This window comes from Bombina bombina, chromosome 1, assembly GCF_027579735.1.
Source record: "Bombina bombina isolate aBomBom1 chromosome 1, aBomBom1.pri, whole genome shotgun sequence".
In the NCBI taxonomy this organism is placed as follows: Eukaryota; Metazoa; Chordata; class Amphibia; order Anura; family Bombinatoridae; genus Bombina; species Bombina bombina.
In genome coordinates this window covers 153,852,604-153,868,381 of record NC_069499.1, presented here as the reverse complement: position 1 = coordinate 153,868,381, position 15,778 = coordinate 153,852,604, and the positions used below count along the sequence as shown (strand labels likewise).

At 42.2% G+C, this 15,778-nt stretch overlaps 1 protein-coding gene across 1 annotated transcript in view; it reads right to left on the bottom strand.

Moving 5' to 3' along the window:
- Positions 1-15,778, bottom strand: part of MIS18BP1 (MIS18 binding protein 1) — a 399,326-nt gene that overhangs the window by 221,439 nt on the left and 162,109 nt on the right. The window contains exons 8-10 of the mRNA XM_053697673.1: positions 11,437-11,750; positions 10,410-10,540; positions 10,248-10,326 (exon numbers count right to left, since the gene is read on the bottom strand). Coding sequence (XP_053553648.1) covers positions 10,248-10,326; positions 10,410-10,540; positions 11,437-11,750 — 524 coding nt within the window. The remainder of the gene's footprint in view (positions 1-10,247; positions 10,327-10,409; positions 10,541-11,436; positions 11,751-15,778) is intronic.

The window sequence follows — 15,778 nt, the reverse complement described above, 5'->3', positions numbered from 1 at the left end:
ACAGCTATCCTCCACCGGGATAGTGGTACGCTTAGCTAAAGTAGAAACTGCTCCCTCCACCTTAGGGACCGTTTGCCATAAGTCCCGAGTGGTGGTGTCTATTGGAAACATCTTTCTAAATATTGGAGGGGGTGAGAACGGCACACCGGGTCTATCCCACTCCTTAGTAACAATTTCAGTTAGTCTCTTAGGTATAGGAAAAACGTCAGTACTCGCCGGTACCGCAAAGTATTTATCCAACCTACACAGTTTCTCTGGTATTGCAACGGTGTTACAATCATTGAGAGCTGCTAAGACCTCCCCTAGTAATACACGGAGGTTCTCCAATTTAAATTTAAAATTTGAAATATCTGAATCCAATCTGTTTGGATCAGCACCGTCACCTACAGAATGAAGCTCTCCGTCCTCATGCTCTGCAAGCTGTGACGCAGTATCAGACATGGCCCTAGTATTGTCAGCGCACTCTGTTCTCACCCCAGAGTGATCACGCTTGCCTCTTAGTTCTGGTAATTTAGACAAAACTTCAGTCATAACAGTAGCCATATCTTGTAATGTTATCTGTAATGGCCGCCCAGATGTACTAGGCTCCATAATATCACGCACCTCCCGGGCGGGAGATGCAGGTACTGCCGCGTGAGGCGAGTTAGTCGGCATAACTCTCCCCTCGCTGTTTGGTGAAATTTGTTCAAATTGTACAGATTGACTTTTATTTAAAGTAGCATCAATACAGTTAGTACATAAATTTCTATTGGGCTCCACCTTGGCATTGGAACAAATGACACAGATATCTTCCTCTGAGTCAGACATGTTTAACACACTAGCAATAAACTTGCAACTTGGTTATAATCTTTTTTAGCAAAAACGTACTGTGCCTCAAAGAGGTACTAAACGATTAAATGACAGTTGAAATAATGAACTGAAAAATAGTTATAGCATCAAACTTTAAACAACACAACTTTTAGCAAAGGTTTGTTCCCATTAGAAAAATAACAATAATTAAATTTGACATAAAAATTACAGAGCAACGTTTTTATTCACAGTCAATATAAAATTCTCACAGCTCTGCTGAAAGAATCTACCTCCCTCTAAAGAAGTTTGAAGACCCCTGAGATCTGTCAGAGATGAACCGGATCATGCAGGAACTATAAGAGTAACTGACTGGAATTTTTTGATGCGTAGCAAAGAGCGCCAAAAACGGCCCCTCCCCCTCACACACAGCAGTGAAGAGAAACGAAACTGTCATAATTAACACCAAACAACTGCCAAGTGGAAAATAATGCCCAAATATTTATTCACTCAGTACCTCAGAAATGTAAACGATTCTACATTCCAGCAAAAACGTTTAACATGATAAATACTTATTAAAAAGATTAGTGACTTTTAACAGAGTAGTTCCGGTGAAATACCATCCCCAGAATACTGAAGTGTATACATACATGTCATTATAACGGTATGGCAGGATTTTCTCATCAATTCCATTCAGAAAATAAAAACTGCTACATACCTCAATGCAGATTCATCTGCCCGCTGTCCCCTGATCTGAAGCTTTTACCTCCCTCAGATGGCCGAGAACAGCAATATGATCTTAACTACTCCGGTTAAAATCATAGTAAAAAACTCTGGTAGATTCTTCCTCAAACTCTGCCAGAGAAGTAATAACACGCTCCGGTGCTATTGTAAAATAACAAACTTTTGATTGAAGTCATAAAAACTAAGTATAATCACCATAGTCCTCTCACACATCCTATCTAGTCGTTGGGTGCAAGAGAATGACTGGGACTGACGTAGAGGGGAGGAGCTATATGCAGCTCTGCTGGGTGAATCCTCTTGCATTTCCTGTTGGGGAGGAGTTATATCCCAGAAGTAATGATGACCCGTGGACTGATCACACATAACAGAAGAAAACATTATATGAGGAAGCATGTAATCGCTTTCATGGTTTTAATGCTTCAGAGTTTTTGTACATATGGAATTTGTCAGCGTTATATGTATACTTATTGTGGCAATTTTTTAGGCAATTAGCAACAAGCTGTTAACCCAACTGAGCATTTCCAACGAACAGCGATGTCAGTTTTATGGTGTTTACACACCCCTTTTAGCATTGGCTAATTAAACTCACACCCTTTCTCTGATTGGTCACCGTGCCTTTAAAACAAAAGGGCACACTTTCAATATCATTAAGCCTTTGAAAAAGCCCGGCCGAAGTCGGGGGAAACGCGTCAGGCCAGTCCCTGCAGACTGTCACTCTTTTCTGGGAAGCAGAACAACCTGTGTACAGAAGCTGGTCACACACTCAGGTTAAGGATCCGGATTACTTTTACCTGATGCTGTTGGACAAAAGCTGTAAGGAGAAAGACCATCTGTGCCACTGTTACAGGAGCTGCAGACCCAAGGAGTGGTGTTTATATGCATACTTTTTATTTTAATCTAGTAAGTGCAATTATTACTGTCCGTGTGTTACTTTGTTATTAAAACTTTTACACTTGAATCGTGCTTTGTGCGCCTGTTTTTTCTTTTTTGTTTTATGTTATCACTTCTGAGTCAAGACCGGTGAATTGCTGGCTGGAACAAGGCTGCACTTTAAAGGCACAACAATTGGAATTCAATCCTTTTTACAGAGGAATTGTTTGGAACAGCATTCCAAGGAAAAACCTGCAGAACACCAGCTGCAAAATTCTAACCTTTAAAACCAATCTACTTCATTATAAGGTACTGTGGTCAAGTCCTTTTTCACATATCCCTATTTTGAGACTATATGGACAATTTTTGACAATAGACTGATTCCACTGGGATTGTGTGTGTGTGTGTGTGTATATATACACATATACACATTTTCATCATATATACATATATTTTCATTAGTTTTTAATATTCATATTAATATTCATAATATTTATTGTGGTTGGCATTAGAGCGCAAAAAATTTCTTGTTTTAAGTTATTCAGACTGCTTTCACTTCCACTGAGCTTGTCTCCCCCTCTCTCTCCCTAGAGCTTGTTTAGAAAAACAGAATTTATGTTTACCTGATAAATTACTTTCTCCAACGGTGTGTCCGGTCCACGGCGTCATCCTTACTTGTGGGATATTCTCTTCCCCAACAGGAAATGGCAAAGAGCCCAGCAAAGCTGGTCACATGATCCCTCCTAGGCTCCGCCTACCCCAGTCATTCGACCGACGTTAAGGAGGAATATTTGCATAGGAGAAACCATATGATACCGTGGTGACTGTAGTTAAAGAAAATAAATTATCAGACCTGATTAAAAAACCAGGGCGGGCCGTGGACCGGACACACCGTTGGAGAAAGTAATTTATCAGGTAAACATAAATTCTGTTTTCTCCAACATAGGTGTGTCCGGTCCACGGCGTCATCCTTACTTGTGGGAACCAATACCAAAGCTTTAGGACACGGATGATGGGAGGGAGCAAATCAGGTCACCTAGATGGAAGGCACCACGGCTTGCAAAACCTTTCTCCCAAAAATAGCCTCAGAAGAAGCAAAAGTATCAAACTTGTAAAATTTGGTAAAAGTGTGCAGTGAAGACCAAGTCGCTGCCCTACATATCTGATCAACAGAAGCCTCGTTCTTGAAGGCCCATGTGGAAGCCACAGCCCTAGTGGAATGAGCTGTGATTCTTTCGGGAGGCTGCCGTCCGGCAGTCTCGTAAGCCAATCTGATGATGCTTTTAATCCAAAAAGAGAGAGAGGTAGAAGTTGCTTTTTGACCTCTCCTTTTACCGGAATAAACAACAAACAAGGAAGATGTTTGTCTAAAATCCTTTGTAGCATCTAAATAGAATTTTAGAGCGCGAACAACATCCAAATTGTGCAACAAACGTTCCTTCTTCGAAACTGGTTTCGGACACAGAGAAGGTACGATAATCTCCTGGTTAATGTTTTTGTTAGAAACAACTTTTGGAAGAAAACCAGGTTTAGTACGTAAAACCACCTTATCTGCATGGAACACCAGATAAGGAGGAGAACACTGCAGAGCAGATAATTCTGAAACTCTTCTAGCAGAAGAAATTGCAACCAAAAACAAAACTTTCCAAGATAATAACTTAATATCAACGGAATGTAAGGGTTCAAACGGAACCCCCTGAAGAACTGAAAGAACTAAGTTGAGACTCCAAGGAGGAGTCAAAGGTTTGTAAACAGGCTTGATTCTAACCAGAGCCTGAACAAAGGCTTGAACATCTGGCACAGCTGCCAGCTTTTTGTGAAGTAACACAGACAAGGCAGAAATCTGTCCCTTCAGGGAACTTGCAGATAATCCTTTTTCCAATCCTTCTTGAAGGAAGGATAGAATCTTAGGAATCTTAACCTTGTCCCAAGGGAATCCTTTAGATTCACACCAACAGATATAGTTTTTCCAAATTTTGTGGTAAATCTTTCTAGTTACAGGCTTTCTGGCCTGAACAAGAGTATCGATAACAGAATCTGAGAACCCTCGCTTCGATAAGATCAAGCGTTCAATCTCCAAGCAGTCAGCTGGAGTGAGACCAGATTCGGATGTTCGAACGGACCTTGAACAAGAAGGTCTCGTCTCAAAGGTAGCTTCCATGGTGGAGCCGATGACATATTCACCAGATCTGCATACCAAGTCCTGCGTGGCCACGCAGGAGCTATCAAGATCACCGACGCCCTTTCCTGATTGATCCTGGCTACCAGCCTGGGGATGAGAGGAAACGGCGGTAATACATAAGCTAGTTTGAAGGTCCAAGGTGCTACTAGTGCATCCACTAGAGCCGCCTTGGGATCCCTGGATCTGGACCCGTAGCAAGGAACTTTGAAGTTCTGACGAGAGGCCATCAGATCCATGTCTGGAATGCCCCACAGTTGAGTGACTTGGGCAAAGATTTCCGGATGGAGTTCCCACTCCCCCGGATGCAATGTCTGACGACTCAGAAAATCCGCTTCCCAATTTTCCACTCCTGGGATGTGGATAGCAGACAGGTGGCAGGAGTGAGACTCCGCCCATAGAATGATTTTGGTCACTTCTTCCATCGCCAGGGAACTCCTTGTTCCCCCCTGATGGTTGATGTACGCAACAGTTGTCATGTTGTCTGATTGAAACCGTATGAACTTGGCCCTCGCTAGCTGAGGCCAAGCCTTGAGAGCATTGAATATCGCTCTCAGTTCCAGAATATTTATCGGTAGAAGAGATTCTTCCCGAGACCAAAGACCCTGAGCTTTCAGGGATCCCCAGACCGCGCCCCAGCCCATCAGACTGGCGTCGGTCGTGACAATGACCCACTCTGGTCTGCGGAAGGTCATCCCTTGTGACAGGTTGTCCAGGGACAGCCACCAACGGAGTGAGTCTCTGGTCCTCTGATTTACTTGTATCCTCGGAGACAAGTTTGTATAGTCCCCATTCCACTGACTGAGCATGCACAGTTGTAATGGTCTTAGATGAATGCGCGCAAAAGGAACTATGTCCATTGCCGCTACCATCAAACCTATCACTTCCATGCACTGCGCTATGGAAGGAAGAGGAACGGAATGAAGTATCCGACAAGAGTCTAGAAGTTTTGTTTTTCTGGCCTCTGTCAGAAAAATCCTCATTTCTAAGGAGTCTATTATTGTCCCTAAGAAGGGAACCCTTGTTGACGGAGATAGAGAACTCTTTTCCACGTTCACTTTCCATCCGTGAGATCTGAGAAAGGCCAGGACAATGTCCGTGTGAGCCTTTGCTTGAGAAAGGGACGACGCTTGAATCAGAATGTCGTCCAAGTAAGGTACTACAGCAATGCCCCTTGGTCTTAGCACAGCTAGAAGGGACCCTAGTACCTTTGTGAAAATCCTTGGAGCAGTGGCTAATCCGAAAGGAAGCGCCACAAACTGGTAATGCTTGTCCAGGAATGCGAACCTTAGGAACCGATGATGTTCCTTGTGGATAGGAATATGTAGATACGCATCCTTTAAATCCACCGTGGTCATGAATTGACCTTCCTGGATGGAAGGAAGAATTGTTCGAATGGTTTCCATTTTGAACGATGGAACCTTGAGAAACTTGTTTAAGATCTTGAGATCTAAGATTGGTCTGAACGTTCCCTCTTTTTTGGGAACTACGAACAGATTGGAGTAGAACCCCAACCCTTGTTCTCCTAATGGAACAGGATGAATCACTCCCATTTTTAACAGGTCTTCTACACAACGTAAGAATGCCTGTCTTTTTATGTGGTCTGAAGACAACTGAGACCTGTGGAACCTCCCCCTTGGGGGAAGCCCCTTGAATTCCAGAAGATAACCTTGGGAGACTATTTCTAGCGCCCAAGGATCCAGAACATCTCTTGCCCAAGCCCGAGCGAAGAGAGAGAGTCTGCCCCCCACCAGATCCGGTCCCGGATCGGGGGCCAACATTTCATGCTGTCTTGGTAGCAGTGGCAGGTTTCTTGGCCTGCTTTCCCTTGTTCCAGCCTTGCATTGGTCTCCAAGCTGGCTTGGCTTGAGAAGTATTACCCTCTTGCTTAGAGGACGTAGCACTTTGGGCTGGTCCGTTTCTACGAAAGGGACGAAAATTAGGTTTATTTTTGGCCTTGAAAGGCCGATCCTGAGGAAGGGCGTGGCCCTTACCCCCAGTGATATCAGAGATAATCTCTTTCAAGTCAGGGCCAAACAGCGTTTTCCCCTTGAAAGGAATGTTAAGTAGCTTGTTCTTGGAAGACGCATCAGCTGACCAAGATTTCAACCAAAGCGCTCTGCGCGCCACAATAGCAAACCCAGAATTCTTAGCCGCTAACCTAGCCAATTGCAAAGTGGCGTCTAGGGTGAAAGAATTAGCCAATTTGAGAGCATTGATTCTGTCCATAATCTCCTCATAAGGAGGAGAATCACTATCGACCGCCTTTACCAGCTCATCGAACCAGAAACACGCGGCTGTAGCGACAGGGACAATGCATGAAATTGGTTGTAGAAGGTAACCCTGCTGAACAAACATCTTTTTAAGTAAACCTTCTAATTTTTTATCCATAGGATCTTTGAAAGCACAACTATCTTCTATGGGTATAGTGGTGCGTTTGTTTAAAGTGGAAACCGCTCCCTCGACCTTGGGGACTGTCTGCCATAAGTCCTTTCTGGGGTCGACCATAGGAAACAATTTTTTAAATATGGGGGGAGGGACGAAAGGAATACCGGGCCTTTCCCATTCTTTATTTACAATGTCCGCCACCCGCTTGGGTATAGGAAAAGCTTCTGGGAGCCCCGGGACCTCTAGGAACTTGTCCATTTTACATAGTTTCTCTGGGATGACCAACTTGTCACAATCATCCAGAGTGGATAATACCTCCTTAAGCAGAATGCGGAGATGTTCCAACTTAAATTTAAACGTAATCACATCAGGTTCAGCTTGTTGAGAAATGTTCCCTGAATCAGTAATTTCTCCCTCAGACAAAACCTCCCTGGCCCCATCAGACTGGTTTAGGGGCCCTTCAGAACCATTATTATCAGCGTCGTCATGCTCTTCAGTATCTAAAACAGAGCAGTCGCGCTTACGCTGATAAGTGTGCATTTTGGCTAAAATGTTTTTGACAGAATTATCCATTACAGCCGTTAATTGTTGCATAGTAAGGAGTATTGGCGCGCTAGATGTACTAGGGGCCTCCTGAGTGGGCAAGACTCGTGTAGACGAAGGAGGGAATGATGCAGTACCATGCTTAAACGAAGGAGGGAATGATGCAGTACCATGCTTACTCCCCTCACTTGAGGAATCATCTTGGGCATCATTGTCATTGTCACATAAATCACATTTATTTAAATGAGAAGGAACTCTGGCTTCCCCACATTCAGAACACAGTCTATCTGGTAGTTCAGACATGTTAAACAGGCATAAACTTGATAACAAAGTACAAAAAACGTTTTAAAATAAAACCGTTACTGTCACTTTAAATTTTAAACTGAACACACTTTATTACTGCAATTGCGAAAAAATATGAAGGAATTGTTCAAAATTCACCAAAATTTCACCACAGTGTCTTAAAGCCTTAAAAGTATTGCACACCAAATTTGGAAGCTTTAACCCTTAAAATAACGGAACCGGAGCCGTTTTTAACTTTAACCCCTTTACAGTCCCTGGTGTCTGCTTTGCTGAGACCCAACCAAGCCCAAAGGGGAATACGATACCAAATGACGCCTTCAGAAAGTCTTTCTATGTATCAGAGCTCCTCACACATGCGACTGCATGTCATGCCTCTCAAAAACAAGTGCGCAACACCGGCGCGAAAATGAGGCTCTGCCTATGATTTGGGAAAGCCCCTAAAGAGAAAGGTGTCTAAAAAAGTGCCTGCCGATATAATCTTATCAAAATACCCAGATTAAATGATTCCTCAAGGCTAAATATGTGTTAATAATGAATCGATTTAGCCCAGAAAAAGTCTACAGTCTTAATAAGCCCTTGTGAAGCCCTTATTTACAATCTTAATAAACATGGCTTACCGGATCCCATAGGGAAAATGACAGCTTCCAGCATTACATCGTCTTGTTAGAATGTGTCATACCTCAAGCAGCAAGAGACTGCTCACTGTTCCCCCAACTGAAGTTAATTCCTCTCAACAGTCCTGTGTGGAACAGCCATGGATTTTAGTAACGGTTGCTAAAATCATTTTCCTTATACAAACAGAAATCTTCATCTCTTTTCTGTTTCTGAGTAAATAGTACATACCAGCACTATTTTAAAATAACAAACTCTTGATTGAATAATAAAAACTACAGTTAAACACTAAAAAACTCTAAGCCATCTCCGTGGAGATGTTGCCTGTACAACGGCAAAGAGAATGACTGGGGTAGGCGGAGCCTAGGAGGGATCATGTGACCAGCTTTGCTGGGCTCTTTGCCATTTCCTGTTGGGGAAGAGAATATCCCACAAGTAAGGATGACGCCGTGGACCGGACACACCTATGTTGGAGAAATTAAGGTGTTTTAGTAATTTTTAAGAAAATTGCGAATAAATCGCAATCACGTTATTTTGGGTACAAAATCACGATTTTCATTTTTGCCCATATCGCCCAGCCCTAGTTAGCGTACAAGTGAAAAACTGTAATACGAGCGCAACCCGACGTGCAAATTTAATTCTGCCTTTTTAATACATTTACCTGCAACTTGTATGAGTAAATGTAGAATAAGCTATTTATAATCAATATGTAGAGTGTGGCTGTAGAAGGGAGTGTTGAGTGACAGCAGGGAACACACACAGCTGTCTTTAATTACTACTACTGCACACAATGTTTGGGAGTCTCTTATCTAAAACTAGATGCAATGTCAGTTAGTGTTCAAAAAGTCGTTATTAACCAGTGTTTCTAGCTATACAACTATCATATTCACTAGCCTAGTTTGCCATAGAGTGCTGAAGCTACTGCATGCTACAGCTCCCTCTACAGGCTATATGTAGAACACTGCTACACACATTGTACCCAAGACATATGCATGCCAAGCCTACTTTAGCATGCACCCCAGAGGCAGAACTTTTTTTCACTTTCTGCAATTAGAATTTTTTAGTGAAAAATGTTCTGCAGATCAATTTGAATTAAATATAATTTTAAATTCAGCAGTTACACTAAAGCACCAGCTCAGCTGCAAGTTTTTACAATATATTGCAGCAGTTAAAATTGCTTTGCAAATTAGTTGCACAGACAATTAAAAGAAATTTTGATGTTTTTAAAATGTTTTAAATGTTTCCTACGCTCTTGGTCTAAACATCACATCATTCTAGGTATATAGGTAGTAATTAAAAGGCACGTTGCTCACAAGAGCGTCCTTACATTCAGGAGTCACAGCATTGTAGACCGAGAAAGGCTATGGGGCGGGTTGAACAAATTCCTGAGACAGTCATCAATCAGTGCACTATCGCTCTGCAGTGCTGCTCCATATGTGACTGTTCTCTTGAAACAGTGGCTGCACTGGGTTAAGGAAAACTTAAGTGCAGCCAGAGCACAGCTCTATTTGAAGAGAACAGCCTGATGCTAAAGTTAAAGCATGAATAGTTCCTGTATGTGTCCAGTTCTTTCTGCAGACTGCATTTTCTGTGATGACATAACAGATCAAAGCATGTTCTGCCTTGGGGGCATGCATTTATGAAAAGTGACTATATTTCAATAAAGGAGAACAAAAGAAAGAGGTAAATTTGAAAATGGAAGTAAAGTGGATTTTTTTTAATGTATGCCTGAAATGCAACAAGCTAAAAACATAACGCAAATGCCTAGAGACAATTGTTTTTGAATGCTACTTCCTAGCAAATAGAATACCAGTGTCTTTACCTTTTTCCTGCTGACCTCTGGAATGTTTGGAAGGTTTTTTGTTCTGTATTTTTCCACTGTATGTTGTGCCAACCAGATCCTTGAAGAAAGAGACTTGTTATTTGTAGTTCAAAATAGGGAATTTTATTTATATGTTTAATAGTACATCAATAGATTACTCACTATTGTTTCCGACAGGTAATTTTTTCCTCCATGATCAATTAGAATATTCATATATTTGTCAGTCACCAGTCGCTCCCCACACCAATATTTCAAAGGTGTTTTTAAGAGTCTGCCACTGCGACTAACAGCATCTTTGGGGGGGGGGAGGAGAGAAAGCAACAATAAAGTTACATTACTGCAGGTCTTTCAAAAGTTATAGCCATAATAGTCAAAAATTATACATTCTAATTCCTCAGAGCATGGTCTTTTAGGACTATTGACCCTGCACTACCTCTACAAAGGGGTTAAACACACAGTATAATTACTTCTCGGGAACTCCATAGCACTAAGTACACAACTCACGTAAAACTAGCACTGCTGATTGGATCAGCAGAGGTTTCAGCTTGAGACCAGCAGTGATCTGTGGGACTCAAATGATGTTTATCTTACTTTTATCGCTTCAAAGTAATTAAAGGGACAGTGTACTCAAAAAAACAAATATGGGTTATTAAATAAAGCTTTAGATGTAGATAAAGTTAATAATATATATCTATTACATATTCTGCTGCTAATAGCACATTAGAAACCTGGATAATATTACATGGAGCAGTGTGTGAGAAGTTTAGTTCTGGTGTGTGCAGAAGCTAATTTAATGCTGTGGTAACGGTGAGAAGTAAGAAGCCGGAGCAGGGAAGGAAGGCATAGATTAGTGAATGTAGGCTGCTCTGTGTGTATCACTCCAGCTCTTTTTACACAAAAAACTGCCCTTAGCACATAACATAGTTATCTCCAGCATTAGAGAGCCAAGGATATGAGCTAGTGACTCTCTGTATGTAACCACGCTAGGAGTAAGGGGAAAACCCTAGCTCTCTAATTAGTGTGTATTATGTACCTATGCACCTTCAGTAAAAACACTGCAGCTTATAGATAATACATGTATATTGCAAACTTTATCTACATCTAAATCTTTATTTAAAAAACCCACATTTGATTTTGAGTGCATTGTCCCTTTAAGAAGTTATTCCCATTTAGTAAACCCTGAACTTACCACTTTGCTTTTCTTTAGCTTTACTTGAATTAGGTTGGCTTCTCTCTTTTGGTGAAATATTGTAGGTCCGGTCAATCTTTTCATCTGTTACTACAGAAAGCTGTTTTTCCCTGATGCGGGGGCTGATTCTCAGTGGTTTTGACCGATGTTCAGAAACGCTGCATATTTTAGCTTTGTTTAAGTTCTTTCTTGATTTCCTTTTTTCATGATCTGTATCAGAGCTGCTTGAATTAGTAGCATTTTGCTTTCTAACGGTCTTCTTTCGATTTTTCGTAACAACTTGGCCATTTTCAATGCTTGTTATTTTTTCGCTCCTAAAGTGAAGGGTGAATAGCACAAATGTTTGGAAGAACAAAAACGTACACTACACATAGGCATTATAAAAAATTTTACTCTGTGTGAAAGGAAAAGACAAATCATGCTCAGTATCGTCCATATAAGGAGCAACTGTTTATATTTTCTATTAGCCATAAAACACCCCATTAAATTAATTAAAAAACCTTAAAATAAAAATACAGTATAAACTTATGGCGGTATGAGAAATGCTATACTATGCTATAAGATTGGTAAATCTTTCTGAATTTAGCATAAAGCTTCTGCATGAACAAAACCTCTCAACCATTCAAATAGAATCATATAATACAAATTTAAAAAGGGAAATTTATGCTTACCTGATAAATTTGTTTCTTTTTAGATACCATGAGTCCACGGATTTCATCCTTGCTTGTGGGATATCGCCTCCTGGTCAACAGGAGGAGGCAAAGAGCACCACAGCAGAGCCACATATATAGCTCCTCCCTTCCCTCCCACTCCAGTCATTCGACCGAAGTTAGGAAGAGAAAGGAAAAGCCAAGGTGCAGAGGTGACTGAAGTTTAACAAAAATAAAGACCTGTTTCATAAAACAGGGCGGGCCGTGGACTCATCGTATATAAAAATAAACAAATTTATCAGGTAAGCATAAATTTCCCTTTCTCTTACATGGTGTATTCAGTCCATCGATTCATCCTTACTTGTGGGATATTCTCAATGCCTAGAGGAAGTGGCAAAGAGAGCACACAGCAGAGCTGTCCATATAGCTCCCCTCAGGCTGCGCCCCCCCAGTCATTCTCTTTGCCGCTCTAACAAGAAGTGTCTCCACGGGAGGGTAAAGACTATGTGGTGTTAGATTTGCAGTTTTTATTTCTTCAATCAAGAGTTTGTTATTTTAAAATAGTGCCGGTTTGTACTATTTACTCTGAGGCAGAAAGTGATGAAGATTTCTGCTGAGACGAAAAAGATTTTAGCATGTTGTAACTAAAATCCATTGCTGTTCCCACACAGGACTGTTGAGTACCGGAGAACTTCAGTTGGGGGGAACAGTTTGCAGGCTTAACTGCTTAAGGTATGCTCAGTTACTTTTTTTCTAACAAGACTTGGTAATGCTAGAAGACTGACAGAAATCCCCATGTGGGAAGGTAAGCCATATTCTGAGACTCAGTATAGAAGGATGGCTTAGTTAAAGGGCTTAAATACTGGTGGACACTGTTATGGGAAAAGTCGATTATTTTATTACTATAATCTCATATTTGCACAAGTGTTTTTTATGTTTGGAACACTTTTTGGGGTTTTAATACGCCTGGCATATTTTTAGACACCTAATTTGGCTTAGGAAGGCCCCACAACTCCGGAGTGAAGAGGGAGGGGGCCAAATTTTCGCGCCTCAGTTGCGCAGTTCTTTTGCAAGACAGCTTTACGTGTAGAGTCCAGAGATTGCAGGAGGACTCCAGGGAGGCTTATTTTCGTCCAAAACTAATCCCCAAGGAAGGTAGGGCCACAGCAGAGACTGTGGCATCGTGCTGTAGTGTGTTAAACCGGTGGCCTGCTTCAATTTGCTCCGGTTCATGTGGTGAAAATTTCATAAAGATTGGATGTTTTTTGGAGATTTGGTAAAAAAGTGTGCGCTTTTTATTATTTAAAGGCACAGTACCGTTTTTTTCAAAAAGTGTATTTTACTGTATTTGAGTGCTGTCTAAGTCTGTCTAACATGTCTGAGCCTTCAGATAGACCCTGTTCTATGTGTTTAAAAGCCATGACGGTACCCCCATTGCATTTGTGTTTAAAGTGTGCTAAGGTATCTAAACATTTTAATGACCATGCAGTGACACTTAAAAATGTAGCCCAAGATGATTCTTTGACGGAAGGTAATGAGGATAGTCCAACTTCCTCTCCCCATGTGTCGACACCAGGTACGCCCGTGCAAGCGTTACTTAGTACCTCTAGCGCATTGGCCCCGATTACATTACAACAATTAGCAGCAGTCATGGATAATTCCCTTGCGGCCTTTCTATCCAAACTGCCAGTTTTTCCAAAGAAGCGTGATAGCTCAGTTTTAAGAACAGAGGATGAGCAATCAGAAGCTTTGGATTATTTATCTGTAATACCCTCACAACACTCTGAAGTGGAAGTGAGGGACGGTCTGTCCGAGGGAGAAATTTCTGACACTGGAAAAGTTTCTCAGCGGGCAGTCAGATTCCTTAGCGTTTAAATTTAAGCTGGAACACCTCCGCGTCCTGCTTAAGGAGGTTTTAGCTATGCTGGATGATTGTGACCCGATGGTGGTCCCAGAAAAATTGTGTAAAATGGACAGGTTTTTAGAGGTCCCTGTATACACTGATGCGTTTCCGATCCCGAAGAGGGTGGCGGATATTGTGACTAGGGAGTGGGAGAGACCAGGGGTACCTTTTGTCCCCCCCCCCCCCCCTATCTTTAAGAAAATGTTCCCCATAAATGACCCCAGGCGGGACGCGTGGCAGACGGTCCCTAAGGTAGAGGGGGCTGTTTCAACACTTGCTAAGCGTACAACTATACCACTAGAATACAGTTGTGCTTTTAAAGACCCTATGGATAAAAAATTGGAAGGTTTGCTGAAGAAAATGTTTGTTCAGCAAGATTTCCTTCTTCAGCCAATTGCCTGCATTATTCCTGTAACTACTGCAGCGGCTTTTTGGTTTGAGGCACTGGAGGAGTCGCTCCAGAGGGAGACTTCATATGACGAAGTCATGGATAGAATTCATGCTCTAAAGCTGGCTAATTCTTTTATCACTGATGCCGCTTTACAATTAGCTAAGTTAGCGGCGAAAAATTCAGGTTTTGCCATTATGGCGCGAAGAGCGCTTTGGCTCAAATCATGGTCGGCTGACGTGTTGTCCAAAACAAAGTTACTAAACATTCCTTTCAAGGGAAACACCCTTTTTGGTCCAGAGTTGAAAGAAATTATCGCGGATATCACTGGGGGGAAGGGCCATGCCCTCCCGCAGGATAGACCGTTTAAGGTCAAAAACAAGGCTAATTTTCGCTCCTTTCGCAACTTCAGGAGCGGACCTGCTTCAACCTCTGCTGCCGCAAAGCAGGAGGGTAACGCTTCACAGCCCAAAGCAACCTGGAAACCCTTGCAGGGCTGGAACAAGGGTAAACAGGCCAAGAAGCCTGCGCCTGCTACCAAGACAGCATGAAGGGGTAGCCCCCGATCCGGGACCGGATCTAGTAGGGGGGCAGACTTTCTCTCTTTGCTCAGGCTTGGGCAAGAGATGTTCCAGATCCCTGGGCATTAGAAATTGTTGCTCAGGGGTATCTTCTAGAATTCAAGGACTCTCCCCCAAGGGGAAGGTTTCACATTTCTCGTTTGTCTTCAGACCAGACAAAGAAACAGGCGTTCTTATGCTGTGTAGAAGATCTTCTAAAGATGGAAGTGATACACCCAGTTCCAATTGCAGATCAAGGACTGGGATTTTACTCAAACCTGTTTGTAGTTCCCAAAAAGGAAGGAACTTTCAGGCCAATCCTGGATCTAAAAATTCTAAACAAATTCCTCAGAGTTCCATCTTTCAAAATGGAAACCATTCGGACAATCTTGCCGATGATCCAGGAAGGTCAATATATGACTACCGTGGATCTAAAGGATGCGTACCTACATATTCCAATCCACAAAGATCATCATCAGTTCCTAAGGTTCGCCTTTCTGGACACGCATTACCAGTTTGTGGCCCTTCCTTTCGGGTTGGCCACCGCTCCCAGAATTTTCACAAAGGTGCTAGGGTCTCTTCTAGCGGTACTAAGAATGCGGGGCATTGCAGTAGCACCTTACCTAGACGACAACTTAATACAGGCGTCGTCTTTTCACAGAGCCAAGGCTCATACGGACATTGTTCTGGCCTTTCTAAGGTCTCACGGGTGGAAGGTGAACGTCGAAAAAAGTTCTCTGTCCCCGCTCACAAGGGTTCCCTTCCTGGGAACACTAATAGACTCGGTAGAAATGAAAATCTTTCTGACAGAGGTCAGGAAGTCAAAACTTTTGAATACTTG